We start from the raw sequence: 23,923 nt of genomic DNA, 5'->3' as shown, positions 1-23,923 counted from the left end.
TCAATAAATGAATAAATTTATTTACAATAAATGAAAACTGTTTCTACTATACCTTTAGTCAAGATAATGGTTCAGTGAAAGAGGCCTATTATGGCCACAATTTGATGAATGACACCTATGCCTTTATGGCAGGGCTTCCTCTTCCTTAGGTTCCTCAGGGACTGGTTCTCAGTAGGCTGTCAGGTGACCTATGCCCCATTTGTGCCAAGGACTCCAACCTTGAGATTTTCCCTACTCACTCATCTCATCCTGGACTTTGTGTTGCAGCCTAGTTTCACAAGAAAGCCCAAAAGAGTGGAAGATCTTCAGGCACTTATTAACCAGTGGAAGCTTTAAGTAACCCTGCTCAGATGAATAATTAGAACCACATGAAGGTTTGCCATCCAGTTTATAGACCCCTATATATTTGTTTCCAAAGTTCTTAGGATCAGGTTAACTTTTTTGTGTGTCATGAGCCCCTCTCACAATTTGGTGAAATCTATAGAGCCTTTCTCAGAATGTTTTAAAAAAGGCATAAAGTACATAGGAAATTATATTGAAATATTATAAAAATATTTAAAAATCAAGTTCATTAGGTTCAAGATAAGAATCCCTGCTCTAGAGATATGGAAAATGAATGTGTTTTGTTGGGACAACTGAAAAGTCTGGCAGAAACCAGGTATAGATCAATGTCTTATACCATATATTGAGAGAAGCTCAAAATGAATATGAGTCATGGTTAAACAAATTAGTGGAGCATAGAAGAAATAACCTATGAATAAGAGAAATATATTCCAACAAGAGATATAAAGATTCACAGGAGATAATTTTCTTTTAATTTGGTTGTATAAAACCCTTTTTATTTAGTTATATAAAATAAGGGTTTCATACAACCAACTTAAAAGAAAAGCAGGGAATGGGTTGGGGGGGAATCTTTGCAGCAACTAATAAAAGCTCTCATTTCAAAGATATTTAGGTAACAAGTCAAATGTATGAGAATAAAAGTTATTCCCCATAAGCAGTTTTCAGAGGAAAAAATTGAAGATGGCAGCAATCATGGAAAAAAATGCTCTACATCACAAAAAATTAGAAAAAGGCAAATTAAAACTCTTCACATACCACCTCCTACCCACATCACATTGGCTAAGATCACAAAAAAGGAAAATAATAAATGCTGGAGGGCATGTGAGAAAATAGGCATACTAATAATGCACTTCTGGTGGAGCTATTAACTAGACCTACCATTCTGGAAAGCAACTTAGAACAACAAAGCTATGAAATAGAATATCCTCCAACCCAGTGATATTACTCTAGGTCTATGTAGAAAGAAGAAAATGATTCACATGAACAAAATAATAATAAGGGGTTTGGGAGACTGTCTCCAAAAATTAGTCTCCCAGTCAACTTACCTGGGGGCACATAAGTACCATCTGTATTCAAGTGGGAAGGAATGAAGCCTGGCTGAGGGCCTGCATGAAGTGGTGGTTCATAGGGAGGAGGCCCAATATCTGGTGGGGGTACGGGAATGCCAGGGGGTTGTACCATAGCTGGTGAGGCTCTGCCTAGAGAAAGAGAGAAGAGTGAGTCTTGTCAGCTTTTGTCTGAAATCTACATTTGCTCAGTTAAAACTTGCCTTTGAGGAAAGGTGAAAGCTGACAATTCCTTAAATAAGGGAATTCCTGAGATTTTAGTTTGAGATTAGTAATTGGGCAGGTCCATACTGCTAGGAATATTTCTTCAGGTTCTTTCCTTCTTTGCCTCAGAACAAGACTCTCTCAAAGGTATCAACTTTGAAAACCAAGGAGCCCCATTGTAAACCAGTGACTTAGACCTACCTGCACCAGGTGGGCCTCCAGTCTTCTCCTCCAAGAGGGGAGCTGAGGAGTCCCCAGGATAGGGAGGGGGAGGATCATTGGACATCTCTGTTAACCTGTGGGAAAAAATACAGAGTTTAACTGAATGATTACATACAAGTAGTTTAAGGATGATCAAAAGATCACTGGGCCAAAGCTTAAAGGTTTCTGGCACAGTCTTTGATTAAACATTTTCCTAGCAAGACAGGAGGCCACAAACTCAACCACCCTCTGAAAGTAACTAAGACTGCTGAGCTACCTTTCTTAACTGGCCCAAGCAGCATTTTTCCTTTGAACAACAACAATAAAAAAGACAAATCCAAGCTGGTCCAGTTACTGCACTGGAAAACAAAACTCTCCATGAAATTGGAATCTTCAGTGTTGCTAACCCTTAAAAGCTTACTTTATGTTCCATGCTTTTTAACCACGAAAACACAGATTCACAAATATAACTACAGTTACACTACTCACATTTCTGTCAATCCATTTAAAGCCGGTCTCATTGTAAACCTGAACCCTTCAAATAATCTCGAACTTCTACTCAATACCCACAAAAAAATCAAGAGATGGGGAAAGAACCTTAAAAAAACCCCAACCCCAGATTTTACAAGTGAAAACATACTATTTAAAGATATATTCTTTACTACAGCTTGCTGAAACCTAAAAGTGCAATATCTGGATTAATATTTAAGAAGAAAAGTTAGTAAAATTAACAAAGGAAAAAATTTCCAAGTTCAATCAACTCCATAAAGAGTCCATACAAAGAAAGGAGTGTAATATTAGACAATGAGACTGAGGAAAAACAGCCAGATAGGTAAGAAAGTAGCAACATGAAAATCCAGGATGTGTATTTAGGAGGTAGTCAACAGTGCCAAATGTTACACAGAAGCCAAGGAGGATGAAGACTAAGAAAAGGTTATTTTATTTGGCAATTAAAAGATCACTGATAAGCTATTTTAGTTGACAGATGAACTTGGGAGTGAGACTAGACTGCAAATGATGAGAAGTCAGTGGGAGGAAAGAAAATGGAGACAAATAAGCACAGTTTTTTATAGGAGTCTGGTTATAGATAGCTTTTTGTAAGAGTTTGGTTATAAAAAGGAATTATGATAGAGGATATTAGCTGTAGGTAGGGTCAAATAAAGGTTAAAGTTAGGAGAGATCCAATATACCTCAAGAAAGAGAAATAATATTTTATATTTGAAATAATGAAGTAGCTTTTGGCCTACCATCTTCTGGTACAGCAGAAAAAGCCCTTGCTTTGAAGACATAAGATCTGAATTGAAATCCCTTCCTCATAAGGCCTTGTAGGAAAATATCACTAACTAATCTCCTTAGATCTCAGTTTTCTTTTACATATAAAATAACTGGATTGAACTAATGGCCTCTGATGTATATTCCTGCTCTAAATGATAGGTCTAGATCATCTTTTCTATTCAGAAATACGAGGCTATAAAAATACAAAGAAGGAGGCATAATTATAGATAACAGTGCTGGAACAGGAAATTGTTCACCAGGGTTGTATTGCTATTCATCCCTGCTGGCTATTTTTACTATCATTCATTTATTGGTTTGTAAAATAGAAAGAAATAATAAACTTTAGTAATTGGGAGTCTGTCACATGTTAGGATCTGTGAAAAATACCTGAATACAGAACATCTGATATTTGACACAAGATACTCTAAGAGGGTCTGCCTTTTCATCAGGAGAATACTATAAAGATTTATGCAATGGAAGGAGTACTACATTTGACAAGCTAGATTAAAATCCTGCCTCTATTGTATCTACTTGATCTGAACAAATCATTTACCCTTTGATCTCTGGTTTATCTGTAAAATGAGAAGGCTTGGTCCTTTCCAGTTCTAAATCTATGCTCCTGTGGAAATAACTATTTTTAAAAGTAGTAGTTTGTGTGCATATCCTTTGATCCAGCAGTGTTTCTACTGGGCTTATATCCCAAAGAGATCTTAAAGGAAGGAAAGGGACCCACATGTGCAAAAATGTTTGTGGCAGCCCTTTTTGTAGTGGCAAGAAACTGAAAACTTAGTGCATGCCCATCAGTTGGAAAATGGCTAAATAAGTTATGATATATGAATGTTATGGAATATTATTGTTCTGTAAGAAATGATCAGCAGGATGATTTCAGAGAGGTTTGGAGAGACTTACATGAAGTGATGCTAAGTGAAATGAGCCAAATTAGGAGATCATTGTACATGGCAATAACAAGGTTATATGATGATCAATTCTGACTGATTCAGACTAGTTCCAATGGTCTTGTAATGGAGAGCCAGCTACACCCAGAGAGAGAACTGTGGGAACTGAGTGTGGATCACAACATAGCATTTTCACTCTTTTTGCTGTTGTTTGCTTGTATTTTATTTTTTCTCATTTTTTTCCCAGTTTGATTTTTCTTGTGCAGCAATTTACTTGAATAAATATGTATGCATATATTGGATTTAACATATATTACACTACCATGTTTAACATATATTGTAATACTTGCTATACAGGGGAAGGATGGGGGAAGGAAGAGAAAAATTGGAAAACAAGGTATTGCCAGGGGTTAATGTTGAAGAATTATCCATGCCTATGTTTAAATAAAAAGCTTTAATTTTAAAAAAAAGGAAAAAATAAATTCATTTAAAATAAAGTAGAAACACACCTATCAGATTGACTAAGATGACGAGTGTTGGAGGGGATGCGGGAAAACTGGGACACTGATGCATTGTTGGTAGAGTTGTAAATGGATCCAACCATTCTAGAGAACAATTTGGAACTTTGCTCAAAAAGTTATCAAACTGTGCATACCCTTTGATCCAGCAGTGTTCCTACTGGGCTTATATCCCAAAGAGATCTTAAAGGAGGGAAAGGGATCCACATGTGCAAAAATGTTTGTGGCAGCCCTCTTTGTAGTGGCCAGAAACTGGAAACTGAGTGGATGTCCATCAACTGGAGAATGGCTGAATAAGTTATCATATATGAATGTTATGGAATACTATTGTTCTGTAAGAAATGACCAACAGGATGATTTCAGAGAGGCCTGGAGAGACTTACGTGAACTGATGCTAAGTGAAATGACCAGAACCAGGAGATCATTATGCACTTCAACAACAATCATGCACATTATGCACATACAACAATTGTATGAAGATATATTCTGATGGAAATGGATATCTTCAACAGTGAGAAGATCCAATTCAATTCCAATTGATCAATGATAGACAGAACCAGCTACACCCAGAAAAATAACACTGGGAAATGAATGTGGAGTATTTGCATTTTTGTTTTTCTTCCCAGGTTATTTTTACCTTTCTGAATCCACTTTTTCTTGTGCAACAAGATAACTGTACCCATGTGTACATATACATTGTAGTTAAGATATACTTTAACATGTATGAGGCTGCCTGTCATGTAGGGAAGGGGGGTGGAGGGAGGGAAGGGAAAAGTTGGAACTGAGTTGATTGCAAGGGACAATGTTGAAAAATTACCCATGCATATGTTCTGTCAATAAAAAGCTATAATAAAAAATAAAATAAAATAAGGTGGAAATATTTTTTTAAAATAAAATTAAAATAAAAGTCGTTCGGGACAGAGTTGTCTCTTCTTCCTTAGTGAATTTCTTCTTCTTCTTTTTTTTTTTTTTTTTTGGCTGAGGCAACTGACTTGCCCAGGATCCCACAGCAGGAAGGGTTGAGTGTCTGAGGCCATATTTGAACCCAGATCCTCCTGACTTCAAGACTGCTGCTCTATCCACTGCGCCACTTAGCTGCCCCCTCAGTGGATTTCTTAAAAAAGATTTTACCTTATTCAAAGTTTTCTGGGGGAACCTCAAGGCAGGATTAAGCTTCTCCAAACCAGCACTAAAGAAACCAAAGGCTTCTGGAACTGTGGGAGAGAAAGGAAAAATACAGCTATCAGTACAAGGACAAAACTCATTCACTATCAAAAGTCTGCCAAACATCCTGTGTTGCTGGAAGAACCCAATGTCAATTTGGAGATATATTTCTTTCCTTTGCCTTCATTCAGGTTCTACCTGTAACACAATAGCTGTGAGAACATGAAAAAGTCACTTAGTCTTTCAGAATCTTAATTTGTTCATCTATAAAAATCAGGATATTTGTAATACAGCACAGAATTATTGTAAAGCTCAAATGAGAATGTATATATAGCACTTTGCAAACTTTAAAATAAGTTTCAACCCACTCTCTGGAGTATTTAAGTATTATTCAGAAATACCTAAAAAGCATAACCCTGGATGAACATCCCCCTTTAGTCCCTCCCCACCCAAGTACACTTATCCCCAATACATACATCCAGATTGCCCTCTGCTATTATTCTCCCTCTAGCAGAAACTTCTAAAGCTCCCACCTTGCCCACCCTTCAAGCTTCTGGATTAAAGAACAGTGGAATACGCAGGAAGAAGAAGCTGGCAGGAACAGTAAGAAAGTGGATTAAAGAAATAACTAGATCTTTCTGTATATTGACATATCTGAACCAGAACTAGCAGAAAATTCCTTTGATTCCAAGTGCAGTACTCTTACTACCACTATATACTTATACTATCTTATACTCTCCTTTATCTAAAAGAATGGATATAATGTTACTTATATCAAAAGGATTGTAATGAACTTTAAAGAAAGCTGCTGCTCAATCTTTTGGCTAAGATAAGTTTTATAAAAATGTCAGTTATGACAAATGTTAAAAACAAACTAGATAAAAAACATTTTAAAAAATAGAATCAGGAAACACCAAAATGTTCTTTCTTCCTTTAACCCTTTTTCCTCCAATTCCCCTACTTGCTTTGATTTTCTCTCTCATATCAATGGCTGCTCATTCTACTTTCTGCACACTGCATCGATCCCAAAAGAATAGCAGATCCTGGGTAACTCTTGGCAGTAGGTTCACTGTGCTATCTCACACTTTGGGATTAAGTTTCTTAGCCCATGGCCTAGCCCAGTCCTAAAAGAAAAATTAGAAGTGCCATCTACTGACTCTTTTTCCACAGAAATCATATTGGATATACTTAGTAGCCAGGATCAAGTTTATGGTTCACTACTGAAACTTCTTTGTATTTTGAATTCTTCTCTGTATTTTCATTTATGCTTAAGTCTTGGCCACATACCAAGTACCATCTTCAGGTACTTCTCTCCTATGCCTTGTCTCATGATTAATCTAACACACGCCGCTGGCTCACTCTTGGCCCTTTCTGAAAAGTAAATATAGCAAGCACTTCAATAATAATGGACTAACTGGTAAATAAGTACAAACTCCAACAGACCAAGCTTCACAGCTATCCATCCCATCCTCTTACCATCCACTGTCATGTGCTCATTTCTATCCTTTCTCTAAGCAAATAATCACATAAACAGTAAGATTACTTCTAAAAAGACCATGTTAATCAACTCTTTTGTGGTCTGACTTACCATCTCAGTCACTTCCCAGCCCAAAATACTTTTCCCTAGCCACCATACCCGTGTATGTGTTGCTTTATCCTATTAAAATGTAAATTCTTTGAAGACAGGAAATATCTCATTTTGCATTTGTATCTTCAGGCTTAGCAGATGATAAATATTTAGCAAGTCCTTTTATTCATTCAGAAGATGGTATAAAAGGATAAAATTTGGATTTTTGAAACTTGACCTAAAATATGAGGATGGCAGGGTTTGATTGTACCTAAACAGTAAGCATTTATTAAACACATAAAATATGCCAGATGAAGCAGCTAAGTAGTTCTATTGGATAAAGTATGGGGTCTGGTATCAAGAAAACATATATGAGTTCAAATGTGGTCTCAGATACTTACTAGCTGTGTGACTCTGGGCAAGTCACTTAACCTCTGTTTACTTTAAAGTAGTGGAGAAGAAAATGGCAAAACACTCCACTACCTTTGCCAAGAAACTCCCATGGACACTATTGACATGTTATGGTCCACGGGGACATGAAGTGTCAGATATGACTAAACAACTGAACAACATATGCCAGGTATTATGCCAAATAACGGGGATACAATGACAAAAATTTAAAAGTCTTTGTCCTCAGAGAGTTTATAATTTTTTTTGGAGGAAATATGTGCCCTTATTAATATACACAGAACACATCCATGAGAATAAAATCTATGAATGGGGAGTACTATATAACAAGGCTGTAAAGGTAGTTTGAGCCAGGTTATGATTGACTCTAAATGGCAAAGAAGAATTTGATTTAATCTTAAGTATAATAAAGAATAGAGTTTATAGAGCAATGGAATAATGTGATCTGACTTGTGCTTTAGAAATATCACTTTAGGGGCATAGGTGATGCAGTGGATAGAGCACCACCCCTGAAGTCAGGAGGACCCGAGTTCAAATATGACCTCAGACACTTAACATGTCCTAGCTGTGTGACCCTGGGCAAGTCACTTAACCCCAACTGTTTCAGCACCAAAAAAAAAAAAAAAAGAAATATCACTTTAACAACTTCACTGAGAGTAGACTGATGAGGCCAATCTCCAATGAGGAGAAAAGATGGTTATTGGATAGTAAGATATTATTGTAATATGCCAGGTGAGAAAGGATACAATCCTCCATCTATTAGACTACTTGTGATGTGAATAGAAGGGGACTGATGTAACAGATATTCTGAAGGTAGAACTAACAGAAGGGAAGTTGTGAAGGATCCTTAGAAATGGAAGAATCATGGTGCCTTAACATAAAAGAAAAGTAAGGTGAAAAAGTATGTTTGAAGGATGAAAGATTTCAATTTTGTATTTGTTAAGAAGCATATGGGATATCCAACAGGTATTTGGAACTATTGTAACTAAAGATTCAGCAAATGAAAAGGGTTGCATGAGTTTGGGAACCACCCACAGCAAGAATGCAGGTGATTAGAATTTGTGAGATAGAAGAGAAGAGGACCCAAGACAATAATAGCCTCAGGATATACTCATCCACAGTGGAAAAATTTATAGATAACAAAAAGAGACCAAGATGAATCCATCAGCAGGTAAGAGGAAAAACACAATAGAGCAGGTGTCACAAAAGTCTAGAGAAAAAAGTATCCAAAAGAAGGGGGTGATCATCAGTGTACAATATTTGTAGAGAACAACAATCATTGCCATTCTTTCTTTTGGCTCTACTTTATTCATTCTGTTCCATTTCACATAAATTTTTCCTAAGCAAATTATGTTTTTGATATTACTGGTAGGTAATATTGATGAGGTTTAGGTTTTGGGGTTCCCTTTAGTAGGGAACCAAATAAGGTCTAGATTTAAGGAACCAAAATGAGATTAGGGTTTCTGGTGGTCAGGGAATTAAATAAGGTCTAGTGGCAGGTTCGGGGTTCAGGGAACCAAATGGAGAGGTTTGGCTTTCCTGTGTAATGTCGAAGAAAATGATCCAGATAGAAATTAGAGAACAATTTAATAATTTATTTAATGGAGAGCTTTACTGGGACCAAATGGATCCATGGTTTGGTCCCAGGGCTGAATGAGACTACAGTCTCAAAGAATCCAGCAGTGAATGTCAGATACAAGATTCTTTTATAGGGTAAGAAGAATAATGCCATAATAGGGGAGGTACCTGGATGGGGATGATCTAATGAGGGGAGGCACCTAGGTGACATAATGGGAGGTACTGGAGAGGATACTGATATTCTAATGATGTCTAAAATGGATAAAGACCTTTATCCCATCAAACATTATGAGGGAATGATTATAGCCTAAGGTCTAAGATATAAGACCTTTATCCTAACATTAAGAGGGAATGGTTATAATCTGAGGCAGAGTAACTGAATAGGACAATTAGGGAAACTGGGTCAGGGCATTAAAAGAGAACTGGGGCACAACACCTGCACCCCCTTGGGATTTGGCCAAGGGTAGGGAGTTTGGGGGAACTCCCTTCTGGCGGTGCAGAGATTCTCTGTAAAGGAATTTACAGATCCAAAAACCTAGATTGATTTTTTAAAAAGGGCTTAATTATAGGGATTGGGAAGTAAGGTTAGAAATCCTGTCAGAGAGGCACAAAGTCTCGTTTAGGGAAATAGGTGAGATTTTCTCCTTCAAGGATTTTTAGAGTTTTGGAGTCTCTTCTTCAATATATCTTTTTTTTTTTTTAAGTGGGGTTTATTTCATTTTGCTTATTTGAATATTTTTGCTAATAATTACTGTTCGGATAAAAATTTCTTTTTCAAAGTGTCATTTTTTTACCTTAGAATAAACTGAGGCTTGTAGTAAATTCTAAAGGAAAAAAAAGACCTCTTTGGCCTATACTGGGAACAAAAGGAAAATGAAAGATGGCAAGGGGCTGCTACTCAAATGGACTGGATAATAACAGAGAGACAGTTATTAAATTCATATAATTTCTATCATGGAGATATTGATCTTCACAGCAGGAAATACTACATAAATAATTAGCACAAAAATAGAGCTGTAAAAGAACACTTCATTATACTAAATGAATTTAAGCCACCAGGTTAGGGCAAATAATAACCTGGAATTAAAAAGACTGACATGTGTGACTGCTGAGCCACCATTATTACTCATCCTTGAAACTTCACAGACAGAGAAAAGAAAGGAAAAAGAAGTGCCATAGTACTAGGGACAGAAATGTGCTAATTTTCAATGAAGAGGAGAGGGCAAAATCTTCAAAATATAAATTGATAAGCTTGACTGAAAATACTGGTAAAGTTCTAGAATGGATAATAAAAGGGATAGTTTGTGAACATTTAAAGATGGAAATGGTGAACAAAATCCAGCAAAAGCTTTTCCTTAAAAAAAAAAAAATTTTTTTTTATTATTATTATACTGGGAGATCAAGAAAACACCACAGATACTGTATTACACCTCAATTCCAGGAAAGCATCTGAAAAAGTGTTCAATCTTGTGCACGATAGGAGCTACAAGATAGTTCTACCAGGTGGATTCAGAACTAGTTGAATAACTGAATATAAAGACAGGTCATTAACACAAAGATGTCAATTTGGGGAAATGTCTCTAATGGAAATCCCCAGAAATCTGTTCTTGGCCTTGTGATGTATAACTTTTTAAAAATCAAACTTAAATGAGCACACAGTTGGCATGCTTAATGGCATGCTTAATTTCAGATGATACAAAGAAAAGATGATTAATATAATTTTCTAAAAAGTCTCAACAGTCTAGAAAAATGGGCCAAAACTAATGAGATTTAATAGAAACCAACTGCATACATACATACAAAAAAAAAAAAACTGCACATATATGATATGGGAAGACTCACAAAGCCAGCAGTTCACATTAAAAAAAAAAAAAAAAAAAAAGGAGCTTTACAAAACAACTAGCTTAAAATCCATTCAACAATACAAGGCAGTTGTTCCCCTCCCACTCCCCAAAGTAATTAAATCTTAATTTATATTAAGAGAAGCACAGAATCTAGAACAAAGGACATTATTTGTACTCTTTTCTCTTGTCAGATTACATCTCGATTTGTTTATTATGTTCAGCTTAGAGCATACTTTAGGAAGGATACTGAAAAAGATAAGACAATCAGAGAAGAGCAACCAAGATAGTAAGGAGACAGGAGATTTTGCCAAGACAAGATTAGTTAAAGAAGCTAAGGATGTTTAACTTGGATAAAAAGAAGAGGGGAACATGATAGCTGTCTTCAAGTACTTAAAAGGCTCTAAGGTTAAAAGAGATTAGATTTCTCCAGCTTCACCCTAGTAAGTTGAACAATAAACAACACAGGCAAGTTGCAGAGAAACAGGGTTCAGCTTGTTGTAATAGAACAATTTCCTAAATAAAGAGAGGTGTCAAAGTAGAATGGGCTGTATCAGTAAGTCTGCAAGCAAATGAAGAATTACCACTTAACATCAAGAGTATTTTAGAGAATATTACTTTTTTAAAGTACAAATTTTAGCCTTATGAGATTTTTTTTCCTTCAAAGGTACAAAAGCAATATAATATTCCATGATTTGGTCTTGGTGAAATAAGCTTCCCTCAAAACAATGAGAAAACAATACCCCCAAAATATAACAAACTTGTGGTGAATGCAGTGAGATGTTTTTATATCTATAAATAACATATATATACACATAGAAGTATGTATACATGAGCACATGAGCACATCTATATACAGAGGCATCAATAAGTTGCAATTAAAGGAAGACATCAGCAAGAAATAGGAAATACTTAATACATAGGCTCCTATTCAGCTGCAAGTAGATTAGATTACCTCAAAGGTGCCTTCCAACTCTTATAAGAGATTCTGTAGTTGTGTAATTGTATAGTCCTTGTATATGAAGATAATACTATCAATCTCCCAAACTCTACAAATTCATAGAATATACATTTAAGAATTGCTTTTCTAAGAGAAGAAATAGGTTTTTTGCAGCTTGTTCAGATTAGTTGTATTTTAGGATCAGTGAATACAGCAAAGCTAAATGTCACACCTAACTTAAAACCATATGATCGCAATGAATACAATACAGTGCTTTTTTTTTTTTAATACCTTTTTATATACAAAACATATGCATGGGTAATTTTTCAATATTGACCCTTGCAAAAACTTCTGTTTCAACTTTTCCTCTCCTTCCCCTTCCACCCTCTCCCCTAGCTGTCAAGTAATCCAATAAATGTTAAATATGTTAAAGTATATGTTAAATACAATATATGTATACATATTTATACAGTTATCTTGCTGCACAAGAAAGATCGGATTTAGAAAGAAGGTAAAAATAACCTGATAAAAAAAATGCAAGCAAACAATAACAGAAAGAGTAGAAGTGCTATGTTGTGGTCCATACTCATTTCCCAGTGTTCTTTCTCTGGGTGTAGAGTACAGTGCTTTTAATATGTGAGCCACACCATTAGAAATATAAATCTGCTTCAATAAGTCATATTCCAAAACTAAATACCATAATATCTAGATTATCTGCTACTCGGAGTTATTTGCACCTTTGTTTCCCTTCGTTTGTGCAGATAACTGACATTGTTTCAAGTTCTAAAATTTTATCAGTCTAACCCCTAGTTATAAATTATCTGCTGTGAAGTACTGTGCTGTATTAATTCTGTTAATACAAGAGACATGGGGAAGATCATGCTGTGTACACTGATTGCACTACTAAAGTCACATGAAACAGCCTTTGGCTTTCTGCTAATACTTATTCATTTTTTGCAAGCTCACTTATCAATCCAAGTCTAAAAGAAATCAAACTTGATGCACCCTAAGATAACACACTTATCAAATGGCAGGATGATCTCCAGCAGGGCAGTCCTGGAAATAAGCCAGGCTTATTTCTTGAAGTCACATTCACCACAGTGCAACTCCACTATGCTTGTTCTGTGTGAAGAATCAAGAACAGCAGACTATGCAAAAAGCTACTGGATGGAGAGGTAAAACAGGCAAAGGCAAAATTGAGGTATAAGAGTGAATATATCACACCATGGATGCCCTGACTGATAACAGTTTTAGCTAGTTATCTAACATGGGTTAGTGGTCTCTTTACTAACCACAAATCTAAAATCCCAAACAGAATTAATGCAAAGGGTTACTGATAGTATTATTTTTTTCAGTCACTCTGGCTAATAAAGATATGATTGTCTTTATACTTATCAAATAACTCTGTAGTTAGGTAAATCACCTCCTCTGTTCTTTACCTATAACATAAGATGACAAACACCAAGGCCAGTCTACCACTGGAACAAGTAATTCTCTAAGTTATGGTATTTCAGGAAGGGTCCTGCTACCTCATGCTACCCCAAAATACACATCTCTAAAATCCTACAACAACAGAGCTTTACATTACAGCTAGGTTTAAATCCATTTAACAATACGACAAGGCAGCACATTCTTCCTTGGGGTTACCAAACTCTTTTAAAATACAAACAACCCTGGGAAGGGATAAAAAGGGAAATTTAAGTTTCATATTTTAGTATAAATTTATATATCAGATGCTTACAACTAAAAGAAAGACACTAAAGAACCAGGAGTTTTGAAGGGATCATTTGGGAAACTGGGCACTATCCCAGGGAGGATATGTTTGGGTAGAGATATCCCTATGAAGAATTCTTAACCAAAAGACATTATGGAATCACTGAGTGTCTGGTGAAACACCGAAAGGAGAGATGGGCCTAAAATCCCTGACTTTGCCAGGAGGCAAATAGTATGGATCCCATTTGGAATACAAGGAGTGGAAGATGATGAGAAAATAAACATTCACCAAATCTATACTTCCTTCTTCTTTCTGATCTTCCTGTCTGGAGGGGAAAAAAAAAGATCACTTTAAATGTATTAGAAACAGGTATTTATGACTGCTCCTCTACAATTAATTTCATCTAAAGGTCACTCCAGGATTTAAGGATTGCTGTCAATACAAAGTACTGCTAAAAAGTATTAGCTCTAAATTTCTCAGGGAGTTAAGTAGGATTCACATGCTTGCTCAGTTGGTGTTTACACTGGTAGAGAGAGAGCTCTCTTTCTACTTAGTAGCTATGGCATCACAATCCCATTTGTCAGCCTCAGGGTTCATTTATTCCCCAGGAAGCAGGTTCTCCAGCAATTGCCAGAGAATAGCACTCTCTTTTCTGTTGAGTGAACTGAAATGAGGCTTTCTTCCTTTCCCATCATTTACAGCTTTCTAAACAAAAAGCCTCCAAAGACCCACTACTCCATGAGGCTTTCAGCCAGACTCTGCTCCTGGCTCATGTTTCTGAAGGGTGAGAACCCAGCATCAAAGAAAAAGCAGCTAGAGCACTATGGAGGCTAAATGTGCAAAAATATAAAGGGGCAAAATAAAAGCTGACTAGGCAAGGAGTTACTTAGAGGAACCCAAAAAACAGAATTTAGAGATACATGATAATCTAAGAAATCTATCAAAGAAGGACAAGATTTAGAAAATAACTGATGAGCTACTGATGCAGAAGGCTAATGGAGAAACAGCACTGAGGAACAATGAATGAGAGAAATAGGCTGGCTTTTTAGGGAACAGAACTGATATAATACAGAGCAAGTGCATTCAAAGACTCCTTGTCATAGTGATGAGGTCTAGATATGGGGTACCTAAATGAAATTAGGGTTTAATTGAGGTCTAGTGGCAGGTTCAGGGCACAGAGAGTCAAATAGAGCTCCCCTGCAACCCCACTAGATTCAAGGCAAGGTTTACAGCATTAAATGAAGTCTAGTAGCGGCGCAAGAGTCCCCACTAAAGGAATTTATTGGCCCCAAAAGCTAGATTGATAAAAAGAGGCTTATTATGGGGTTTGGAAGTAAGGTGAAAGCATAATTAAGGAAATAGGTGAAGGTAGAGATAAAAGAACACTGGACACAGAGTTCCAGTGGACAGAAAGTCCTGACATGCCAGGCATAAGGCTGGTATGTTTGGGACTTCTGCAAAGAGGGGGTCCCAGCGTGTCCCTTTTATAATGGGAGATTTAACTAAAGGGGTCTGTGGGTGTAGCCCCAAAGTTGGCTCAGATCCAGGTGGGGGTGGGACAGGTACGGATCTTCTATTGGAATTCAAAGGGACTAGGATTTGTGAATCAAAAAGTAATTTCATTAACTATGAAGGCTTGGGAATCAGAAAGAAAAGAATCTTAAAGGGACCACACCTGCATCAATACCATTACATAGCACTGTCCTGTTAGTGAAAATGCTCATCTATAAATACATAAATAATGGAATTTGTGAATAAATAAGACAATTTGTATTATATTTTACATTTTTTGTGTATACAGTAGAGACAGCATGGGATAACAGAGAACTGATTTCAAAGTCAGAAGACCAGGGTTTAAATTCTGCCTATGATACATACTGGCTGCATAATACTGTATAAATCACCCTTTTATCTCCCCAAGAGATGGTGAAAGTGTGGACATATAGAGGGGAGCCCTGAAATCAATCAATCAATCAATCAATCAATATCTCTCCCTCTTCCTTTCCCTCTCCCTCTGACTTTGGGGGGAAAAGATTGGGAAACTGGACCACTCCTACTTAGCCTGAGCTACATATCTACATTTCTATCCAACTCTATTGAGCTGGACATTAGTCCATGAATATTCGTTCAAATGGAAAATTTCTATTCAATTCCTAAAATTTCTATCTGATTCCAACTCAAACTGCCCCCCAGCCTCCAGCCAAAGTTTCACTTATAAAAGGTCCTTGCAGAGGACCTAATCAAGCCAAGGAATCTCTTTCTCCCCTTGGCATAGCTGGGACCCTCTGGCTGCTGAAAAGACATTCTTTTTCAGTGTTAATCCCTCTTTATCTCTCTCCACCTATTTTCCTAACAGTACCTTATTCACTTCTCTGTCAGGATTTCTCTGCTAGATCTTTACTTTGTTGGGACCTCGCCACTAAGAAATTCAGCCTGCAAAAGCTGACTTCTCAGTTCTAATAATAAACTTCTTTTGCCAGTTTAACTTTTTAAGTTCGTAAATTCATTTATGAAGGACCTGTGCCGACCAGAAGGGGGTTCCCACAACTCCCTGTCCTGCACTGAACTTCATCATTTTTGACTCTCTGACCAGGAATCAAGGGGAGCAAAACCTCAAAAGACATACTATGGGCAGAAGAAGTTTACTCACCAGAGAGTTCCTTATGCCAACAGACCTGATCCCTATCCCCTCATTCATTTAACATCAAAATGCACAAATGTGTCTTTGTATTCTTCCATTCCAAATGGTTACTGTGGCATTTTCTATTTCTTCATCTTGAAATATAATCTGTTTAATTCAAAGTACTTATGCTCAGCTTAATCTGAGTAAAAATCTATATTTACTAAGTAAAAATCTATTTACTACAGTAAATATATTGATAGTAAAAATCTTATTTACTCAGGCATCATTAATTATTATTATTTATATAATTGACAATTCCATAGTACTTTAAGATTCACAAAGTGTTTGATACATATTACTCAATTTGTACTCACAATGTTCCTGTGAAGTAAATACCATGGGTATCATTATCACTGTATTACTATCATTCCCATTTTATGGATGAAGAAACAGGAGCTCTGAGAAATCAAGCAACTTGTCCATCATCACATAGCTAGTAAATGTCAGAGGTATAATTCAAACCTTTAACTTTTACTCTAAGTCTCATATTTTCATTCTACCACATAACTTTTTTTTAATTTTTTTTTTTTTTTTTTTTATTAAATAACTTTTTATTGACAGAACCCATGCCAGGGTAATTTTTTACAACATTATCCCTTGCACTCACTTCTGTTCCGATTTTTCCCCTCCCTCCCTCCACCCTCTCCCCAAGATAGCAAGCAGTCCTATACATGTTAAATAGATTACAGTAGATCTTGTATACAATATATGTGTGCAGAACCAAACAGTTTTCTTGTTGATCAGGGAGAATTGGATTTAGAAGGTATAAATAACCTGGGAAGAAGAACAAAAATGCAAGCAGTTTACATTCGTTTCCTAGTGTTCTTTCTTTGGGTGTAGATGCTTCTGTCCATCCTTGATCAATTGAAACTAAGTTAGATCTTCTCTTTGTTGAAGAAATCCACTTCCATCAGAATACATCCTCATACAGTATCGTTGTTGAGGTATATAATGATTTCCTGGTTCTGCTCATTTCGCTCAGCATCAGTTCATATAGGTATCGCCAATCCTCTCTATTTGTCCTGCTGGTCATTTCTTACAGAACAATAATATTCCATAACATTCATATACCACAATTTACTCAACCATTCTCCAATTGATGGGCATCCATTCATTTTCCAGCTTCTGGCCACTACAAACAGGGCTGCCACAAACATTTTCTACCACATCACCTTTTAGCATAATATAGAATTCAAAATTTAGTCACAGGGTAAATGAATTCAAAGGTAAACTCTGGTCTGAAGACCAAAATACCTTCTCCAAAGGAAAGATTACTGCAAACAGGAACATAAAAGAAGGGAGGCAGGTGATTTTATTTTGTTATTGTTTTGTTGTTCAATCATATCTGGCTCTTTGTGGCCCCATTTGGGGTTTTCTTGACAGACATGCCAGAGTGGTTTGCCATTTCCTTCTCCAATTCATTTTACAGAAGAGAAAACTGCAACAAACAGGGCTGAGTGATTTGTTGAGGAATACTGTACAGGTAGTATCTGAGGCCAGATTTGAACTCAAGAAGATGATGAGGCTGGGTACTCCATGCACTTTACCATTTAATTATCTAGAATAGCAATAGACTACTGTCCTTTTCATCATGCATATGTTCCCATTCCTCTTAGTTTTCCTCTACTTTTTCTCCCTTTTTCCCTCTTTTAAGCTTACCATGACCATTCCATTTATCCCTCACTATAAAACAATTTTAGCCTGTATATTAGAGAATCTCATGCATGATTTAGTAGATAAGAAAAATTTGAGATTAGCCCACTAATATTTATGGCTAATGGTGGCTTTTAACTAGATAAATCATTTAGAGAAAATAGAATATACTGTAAACAAAATTAAGAGCAGTGAGAATTAGGGTTAAAGCACATAATGATTTTCTTCTTTCTTTATATCATTTTTAAAAAAATGCTGTATTATACATGGCAACAACAAGATTATATGATGATCAATTCGGATGGAGGTAGTTCTTTGATGATTCAGATCAGTTCCAGTGATCTTGTGATGTAGAGAGCCATCTACACCCAGAGAGAGGACTGTGGGAACTGAGTGTGGACCACAACATAACATTTTCATTTTCTCTTGTTGTTTGCTTGCATTTTGTTTTCTTTCTCAGTTTTTTTTTTCCTTCTTGATCCTATTTTTCTTGTGCAGCAAGATAACTGTATAAATATGTATAACTATATTGAATTTAACATATATTTTAACATATTTACCATGTATTGGATTACCTGCCATCTAGGGGAGGGGATGGGGGGAAGGAGAGGAAAATTTAGAACACAAGGTTTTGCAAGGGTCAATGTTGAAAAATTACTCGTGTTATTTTTGGTAAATAAAAAATTTTAATAACAAAATAAAATAATTTTTTTAAAACACCCACTCTAGCAGTTGTCAATTATTTGCAAACAAAAGTTTTTAATGCAATTATTAAATTTCTTTTTGTCCATTTTGTCAGAAAGGCATCACATCCACAAGAAAAGAACATCAGTCTTGAGCCAAAGGACATGGGTTCAAGTCTTAGCACAATCTCAATTTTGTATAAGTCACTTTATTTTTCTCATATGCCACAAGGAGAGATGAATACACATTCTATATACCTACTACAGAGTGAGGAGGAAACTTTAAGCTTTATAATACACTAAGTATATGTGACATGACTATCACAGAAGGAGAGGCAAAGGAAGGTGATGTGGATGACCGCTGGTTCTGGAGTCAAACCCTATCCCAGATTCACATTGGGTACCACACTTTATTTGACCTTTTAGTACTTAGAGGCAACCTTCAGACAGGAAATTAACAAAGAGATGCTAAACTGCATTAGCAGATGGAATTTTCACACTGGATAGTCCCAACAGCATTGCAATCAAAAGTTTGGACCCTCTCTTCTACTCTACTCATCCCCAACCACGCTCACACACAAACAAAATTATTTAGAAAAGAAAAATGTTATCCAAACTTCTAGTCCCAAACTACTATATTTTTCATTCATTCTGATAGGTTCTTGTTACTAAGCATTTTCTTCTATAACAGATATGCTATTTAAAAAGTGTGTTTCAATAAGATTATTTGATAATCAACTGATGGATTTGGCTCTTTTCAATAATGAGATGATTCAGGGCAATTTCAATAGACGTGATGGAGAGAGCCATCTGCATCTAGAGAAAGAACTATGGAGACTGAATGAGTCACAACATAATATTTTCACCTTTTTGATGTTGTTTTTTGCTTACCTTTTTTTTTCTTTCTCATTTCTCCCCCCCTTTTGACCTGATTTGTCTTATGCGGCATGAAAAATGTAGAAATATGTTTAGAAGAATTGCACATGTTAAAGATACCTTGGATTACTTGCTGTCTGGGGGGAAGGGTGGAAAAAAATTTGGGAACACAAGATTTTGCAGGGATGAGTGTAGAAAACTATCTGCACATATTTTGAAAAGTAAAAAGTTATTACTTAAAATTTTTTAAAGTGTGTTTGTTTCATTATCCTCTCAGTAAAATGAAAGACTTTGACTGAATGATGTCTAAGGTACCTTTAAGTTCTAACATCTTGATTCTAGCTTAACACAATAGAATTATATAAGCAGCCAAAAACTCATTTATCAAATTATTCCATGGATCTGGAACATAACTAAGGGAAGGGAGAGAAGAGATTAAGTATTAAGATCCTACTGCAGGCCAGGCACTGAACTATGAACTTTACAATTATTACCTCATTTGAATTTCACAAAAACTCTGACTGTAGGCTCAGTATTTTATCTACCGTGCCAAGAAAGTAAACAAAAAAGCAAAAAAAAAAAAAAAAGACACAAAATAAGATGTAATAATAGGAATAATAATGTAATAATAGGAACTGCATCTGTGATTGCATTGGTATAGAGAACTCCTGGATCAAGAAAAATTTTCTTTCAAAAAGGTACACACACACACACACACACACACACACACACACACTACTAGCTTCACAGAAGAACTCTTTCAAGTCATACTCTAGAGTCACTTTACTCTGGTATATAAAACAAATCTAACAAACTTGGTTATATGGTTTCAATGTCAACAATTTTAAGCACCTACTATGCACCAGGCACAATTTATAATGCTGAAAAGAGAAAGGTTAAAAAAAAGAGAGAAACAATTCTTGTTCTTTTTTTGTTGTTGTTATTGTTGCTAAAAGAACATGCCACTGGGGTCATTTAATAAATGGTATACTGTGTAAAGGGCTGAAACTCTGAGCAGATGCACTTGGACAACTGAGCACTTAAGGCTAATTACTTATTGGACAATACTGTATTAGCATATGCTTGGAAAATGGCCCGCCCCACTATTTTGTGCTGGCTGGATCTGTTGGTGTATACAGAGAATTGGAGGAGGGATTAGAGGGTAGAGTAAGACAAGCAAGAGTGACTTCTGGGCGGGAGATGAAAAGGAGAGGTCATGGAGATTCCTGTGTCCAGTCCTCCCCCTTCGACCAGAAATTAAGACCAAGGACTTCGGCTGATTCTAAAGTATTCAGGGTGCTAATTCCCTTTCCCCTCACCTTTCTACTACCTATCTCAAATTGGATTATTTGTAGATGCTTGGATGAATATTCATGTTTGTTAAAAGCACTTTGCACTTATATAGTATACAAGGTACTATATAAGTATAACATATTATCATTACTACACATAATATAATACCTATCTGCATAATTGAGTCACTATTATCAGCATTCCATGGACATTTCCTAGAGACAGGATAAAAAAGTGACCCCAAATTCTGTCCTGGAAGATTTAAAACCAACCAGAATCCTTATTGTGAACAAAGGCAACACCAACAACTTGGGAGACAACTTTCCATAAGTTTAACCTGACAAATGGAGCCAGAGCCTATTCAAAATTCTAAAGAGCACATTTCAAACTGAAGAGGAAATTATTTCAAAATCTCAGCTAGTCTTGTCATATAATGCTATCATATTACTACCTTGTACACACCCACCCACCCACCCACACACACACACACACACAAAGTGCTAAAAAACCAAAATCTAAAAACCTGTTAAACAAATGAAACCATTTGAGATATTACTCTGAAAATGCACTTTGGAAATCACTCTCCTAGAGATTCCACCTAAATGGCTTTTCATTGTATACAACACTGTAAATAACAGTTTAAAAAAGAAAAAAGAATACTGGCTGTTTTTAGAGTAAAACAGCTTAGGTTCAGATCCTAGCTCTGCCATTTGGCCTTGGACAAACTGCTTAATTTCTCAGGGACCCAGTTCCTCATCAAACTCAAGTTCTAAGGTTTCTTTCAGCTCTAAAGCTATCATCCTAAATCATATTCCAAAGATCCATAAAAGATATTACAACCTATATACATCAAGTAACTTAAAACAGTCAACATTAAAGTCAGAAATTTTTCAGGAATTGAGTATAATTAATAGATAAACCATATTTAAGACTTAAAAAAGGTTGGGTTGTTTGTTTGTTTTTTTACATAACCAGGGACTGTCATTTTTACTACAAACTACATTGCTGTTCAGAGCAGCCAAAGTCAAGTACCCAAATAGGTACCATAACAAATATACAAATGTGTCTTTGTATTGTTGTACAGGGAAATATTCTGAGGTATTTCAAGGCAATTCCAATAGACTTGTGATAGAACCATTTGGCATTTGGAGAAAGAACTCTAAAGAATGACTGAATATGGATCAAAGCATAGTATTTTCATCTTTTTGTTGTTATTTGCTTTTTTTCTCATGTATTTTTTTTTCTTTCACCTTTTGATCATTTTTTTCTTGCACAGCATGAGAAATATGGAAACATATTTAGAAGACACAAAGTTTTGCAAAGGTGAATGTTGAAAACTGCTTTCTAGAGTCCCAAGGTGGGATGATTAAAATAACTGAGTCCTGCTTTCTAGAGCCCCCAAGTTGGGGAAACAAAACGTACAGTTGTTTTCTAGAGCCTCCACACCGGGGCGATTAAAATATACCTTCCTAGTGGAGAAGTGATGAGGTGGGACTCCCGAGAATAAATGGAGTCCTTTTATTTCAAGGGCTTTCCTCTTTTTATAACGTAACAAAAACAACTCCAAGTCCGTAGGACCACATAAACAACTTGCTATGTAGCTTGCCACTTGGTATCACTTCCACCTGCTATCCCTCTGCTTCAATCTCAACACAGGTTGTCACCACTCCTTGACTTCTCAGGAAGGCCGAGAGCCCTTAGGGGAGATAGGGAGCACCAGACATTGTTAGATTCCCTCTGGGCAGAAGGGTTTTATACCTTACCCAGAGTTTCCCCACTGACTGTGACTCTACAGAAAACTATCTTTGCATGTATTTGGTAAAAATAAAAAGATTTTTAAAAAGAAAAATCTTCTTCTTTGAGCAGAATCAAGAGAACATTGTAACACAATAACAAGATTATTCGATCAACTATGATGGACTTGGCTTTTCTCAGCAATGTGGCAATTCAAGGCAATTCCAATAGACTTGGGATGGAAAATGCCATTCATATCCAGAGAGAGAACTATGGAGACTGAATGTAGATCGGAGTACAGTGTTTTAACCTTTTATTTATTTGTTTGTTTTTTCTCATGTTTTTTTCCCTTTTGGTCTGATTTTTCTTGCACATCATAATAAATATGGAAATATGTTTAAAAGAATTATATATATTTAATCTGTATCAGATTATTTGCTGTCTGGAGAGAGAGAAAAATTTAGAACACATACAAAATGAATATTGAAAACTATCTTTACATGTATTTGGAAAAATAAAATATGATTGAGAATTTTTTAAAAAGGAAAATACTCTTCTAGAGCAGGAGTTCTTAACTTTTTATATTAAGGACCCCTTTTGGAAGTCTTGAAAAACTTAAGGACTTTTGGGAATTTTTTCAGATGCATAAAATAAAATGCATTGGATTACAAATAATATCACACAACTAGCTTTAAAAAACTGGAACTAAAATTTAAGTATCTAGGAAAGCCCAGTGTTCCTTCTGTTATGTGTGAAAGACCTCTAATGAAATTTTAAGTTTTAAGAAACACCTGCAAATGGTTTTATGTCCTAATCTGTTTTGTGAAGGCTATACACAGAGTTTTGTGAATGCTAAACTACCATATGACTACAAGTGTCTAAATAATTATCCACATTGATGTGAGAAGGAAGTAAAGGTGAGAAATTAATAATGCAGACAACCTAAAAGCATATCCAAAAATAATGTATAGTTGGCTTTAGAACTTATTTCTGTACCTATATTTGGACAGAGTTACTTATAATGTTTTAGGAATTCTTAACAAGATGAGTCAACTGCAAACGCAATATGAGTCAGCACTGTGGTATGGCAGCAAACTTAATGAGGTCATAGGTTACATTAACAGAAATATAGTGTCCAAAGCAAAAGAATAATAGTATTCTGTACTCTGCCCAGTCAGATCACATCTGTATCTTATGTCCAAATCTGGGCACCACATTTTAGAAGGGACACTGACTAAGAATGCATCTAAAAGACGGCAACAAATATAATCAGCTAATTCAACAGC

At 36.0% G+C, this 23,923-nt stretch overlaps 1 protein-coding gene across 1 annotated transcript in view; it reads right to left on the bottom strand.

Moving 5' to 3' along the window:
* Positions 1-23,923, bottom strand: part of CDIP1 (cell death inducing p53 target 1) — a 53,142-nt gene that overhangs the window by 14,767 nt on the left and 14,452 nt on the right. Inside the window, exons 2-4 of the mRNA XM_031945291.1 lie at positions 5,635-5,717; positions 1,815-1,909; positions 1,389-1,541 (exon numbers count right to left, since the gene is read on the bottom strand). Coding sequence (XP_031801151.1) covers positions 1,389-1,541; positions 1,815-1,899 — 238 coding nt within the window. The 5' untranslated portion in view covers positions 1,900-1,909; positions 5,635-5,717. The remainder of the gene's footprint in view (positions 1-1,388; positions 1,542-1,814; positions 1,910-5,634; positions 5,718-23,923) is intronic.

Source organism: Sarcophilus harrisii, chromosome 1, assembly GCF_902635505.1.
Source record: "Sarcophilus harrisii chromosome 1, mSarHar1.11, whole genome shotgun sequence".
Taxonomy (NCBI): Eukaryota; Metazoa; Chordata; class Mammalia; order Dasyuromorphia; family Dasyuridae; genus Sarcophilus; species Sarcophilus harrisii.
The sequence above is the reverse complement of the archived record's forward strand: the minus strand, read 5'-3'. Positions and strand labels throughout refer to the sequence as shown.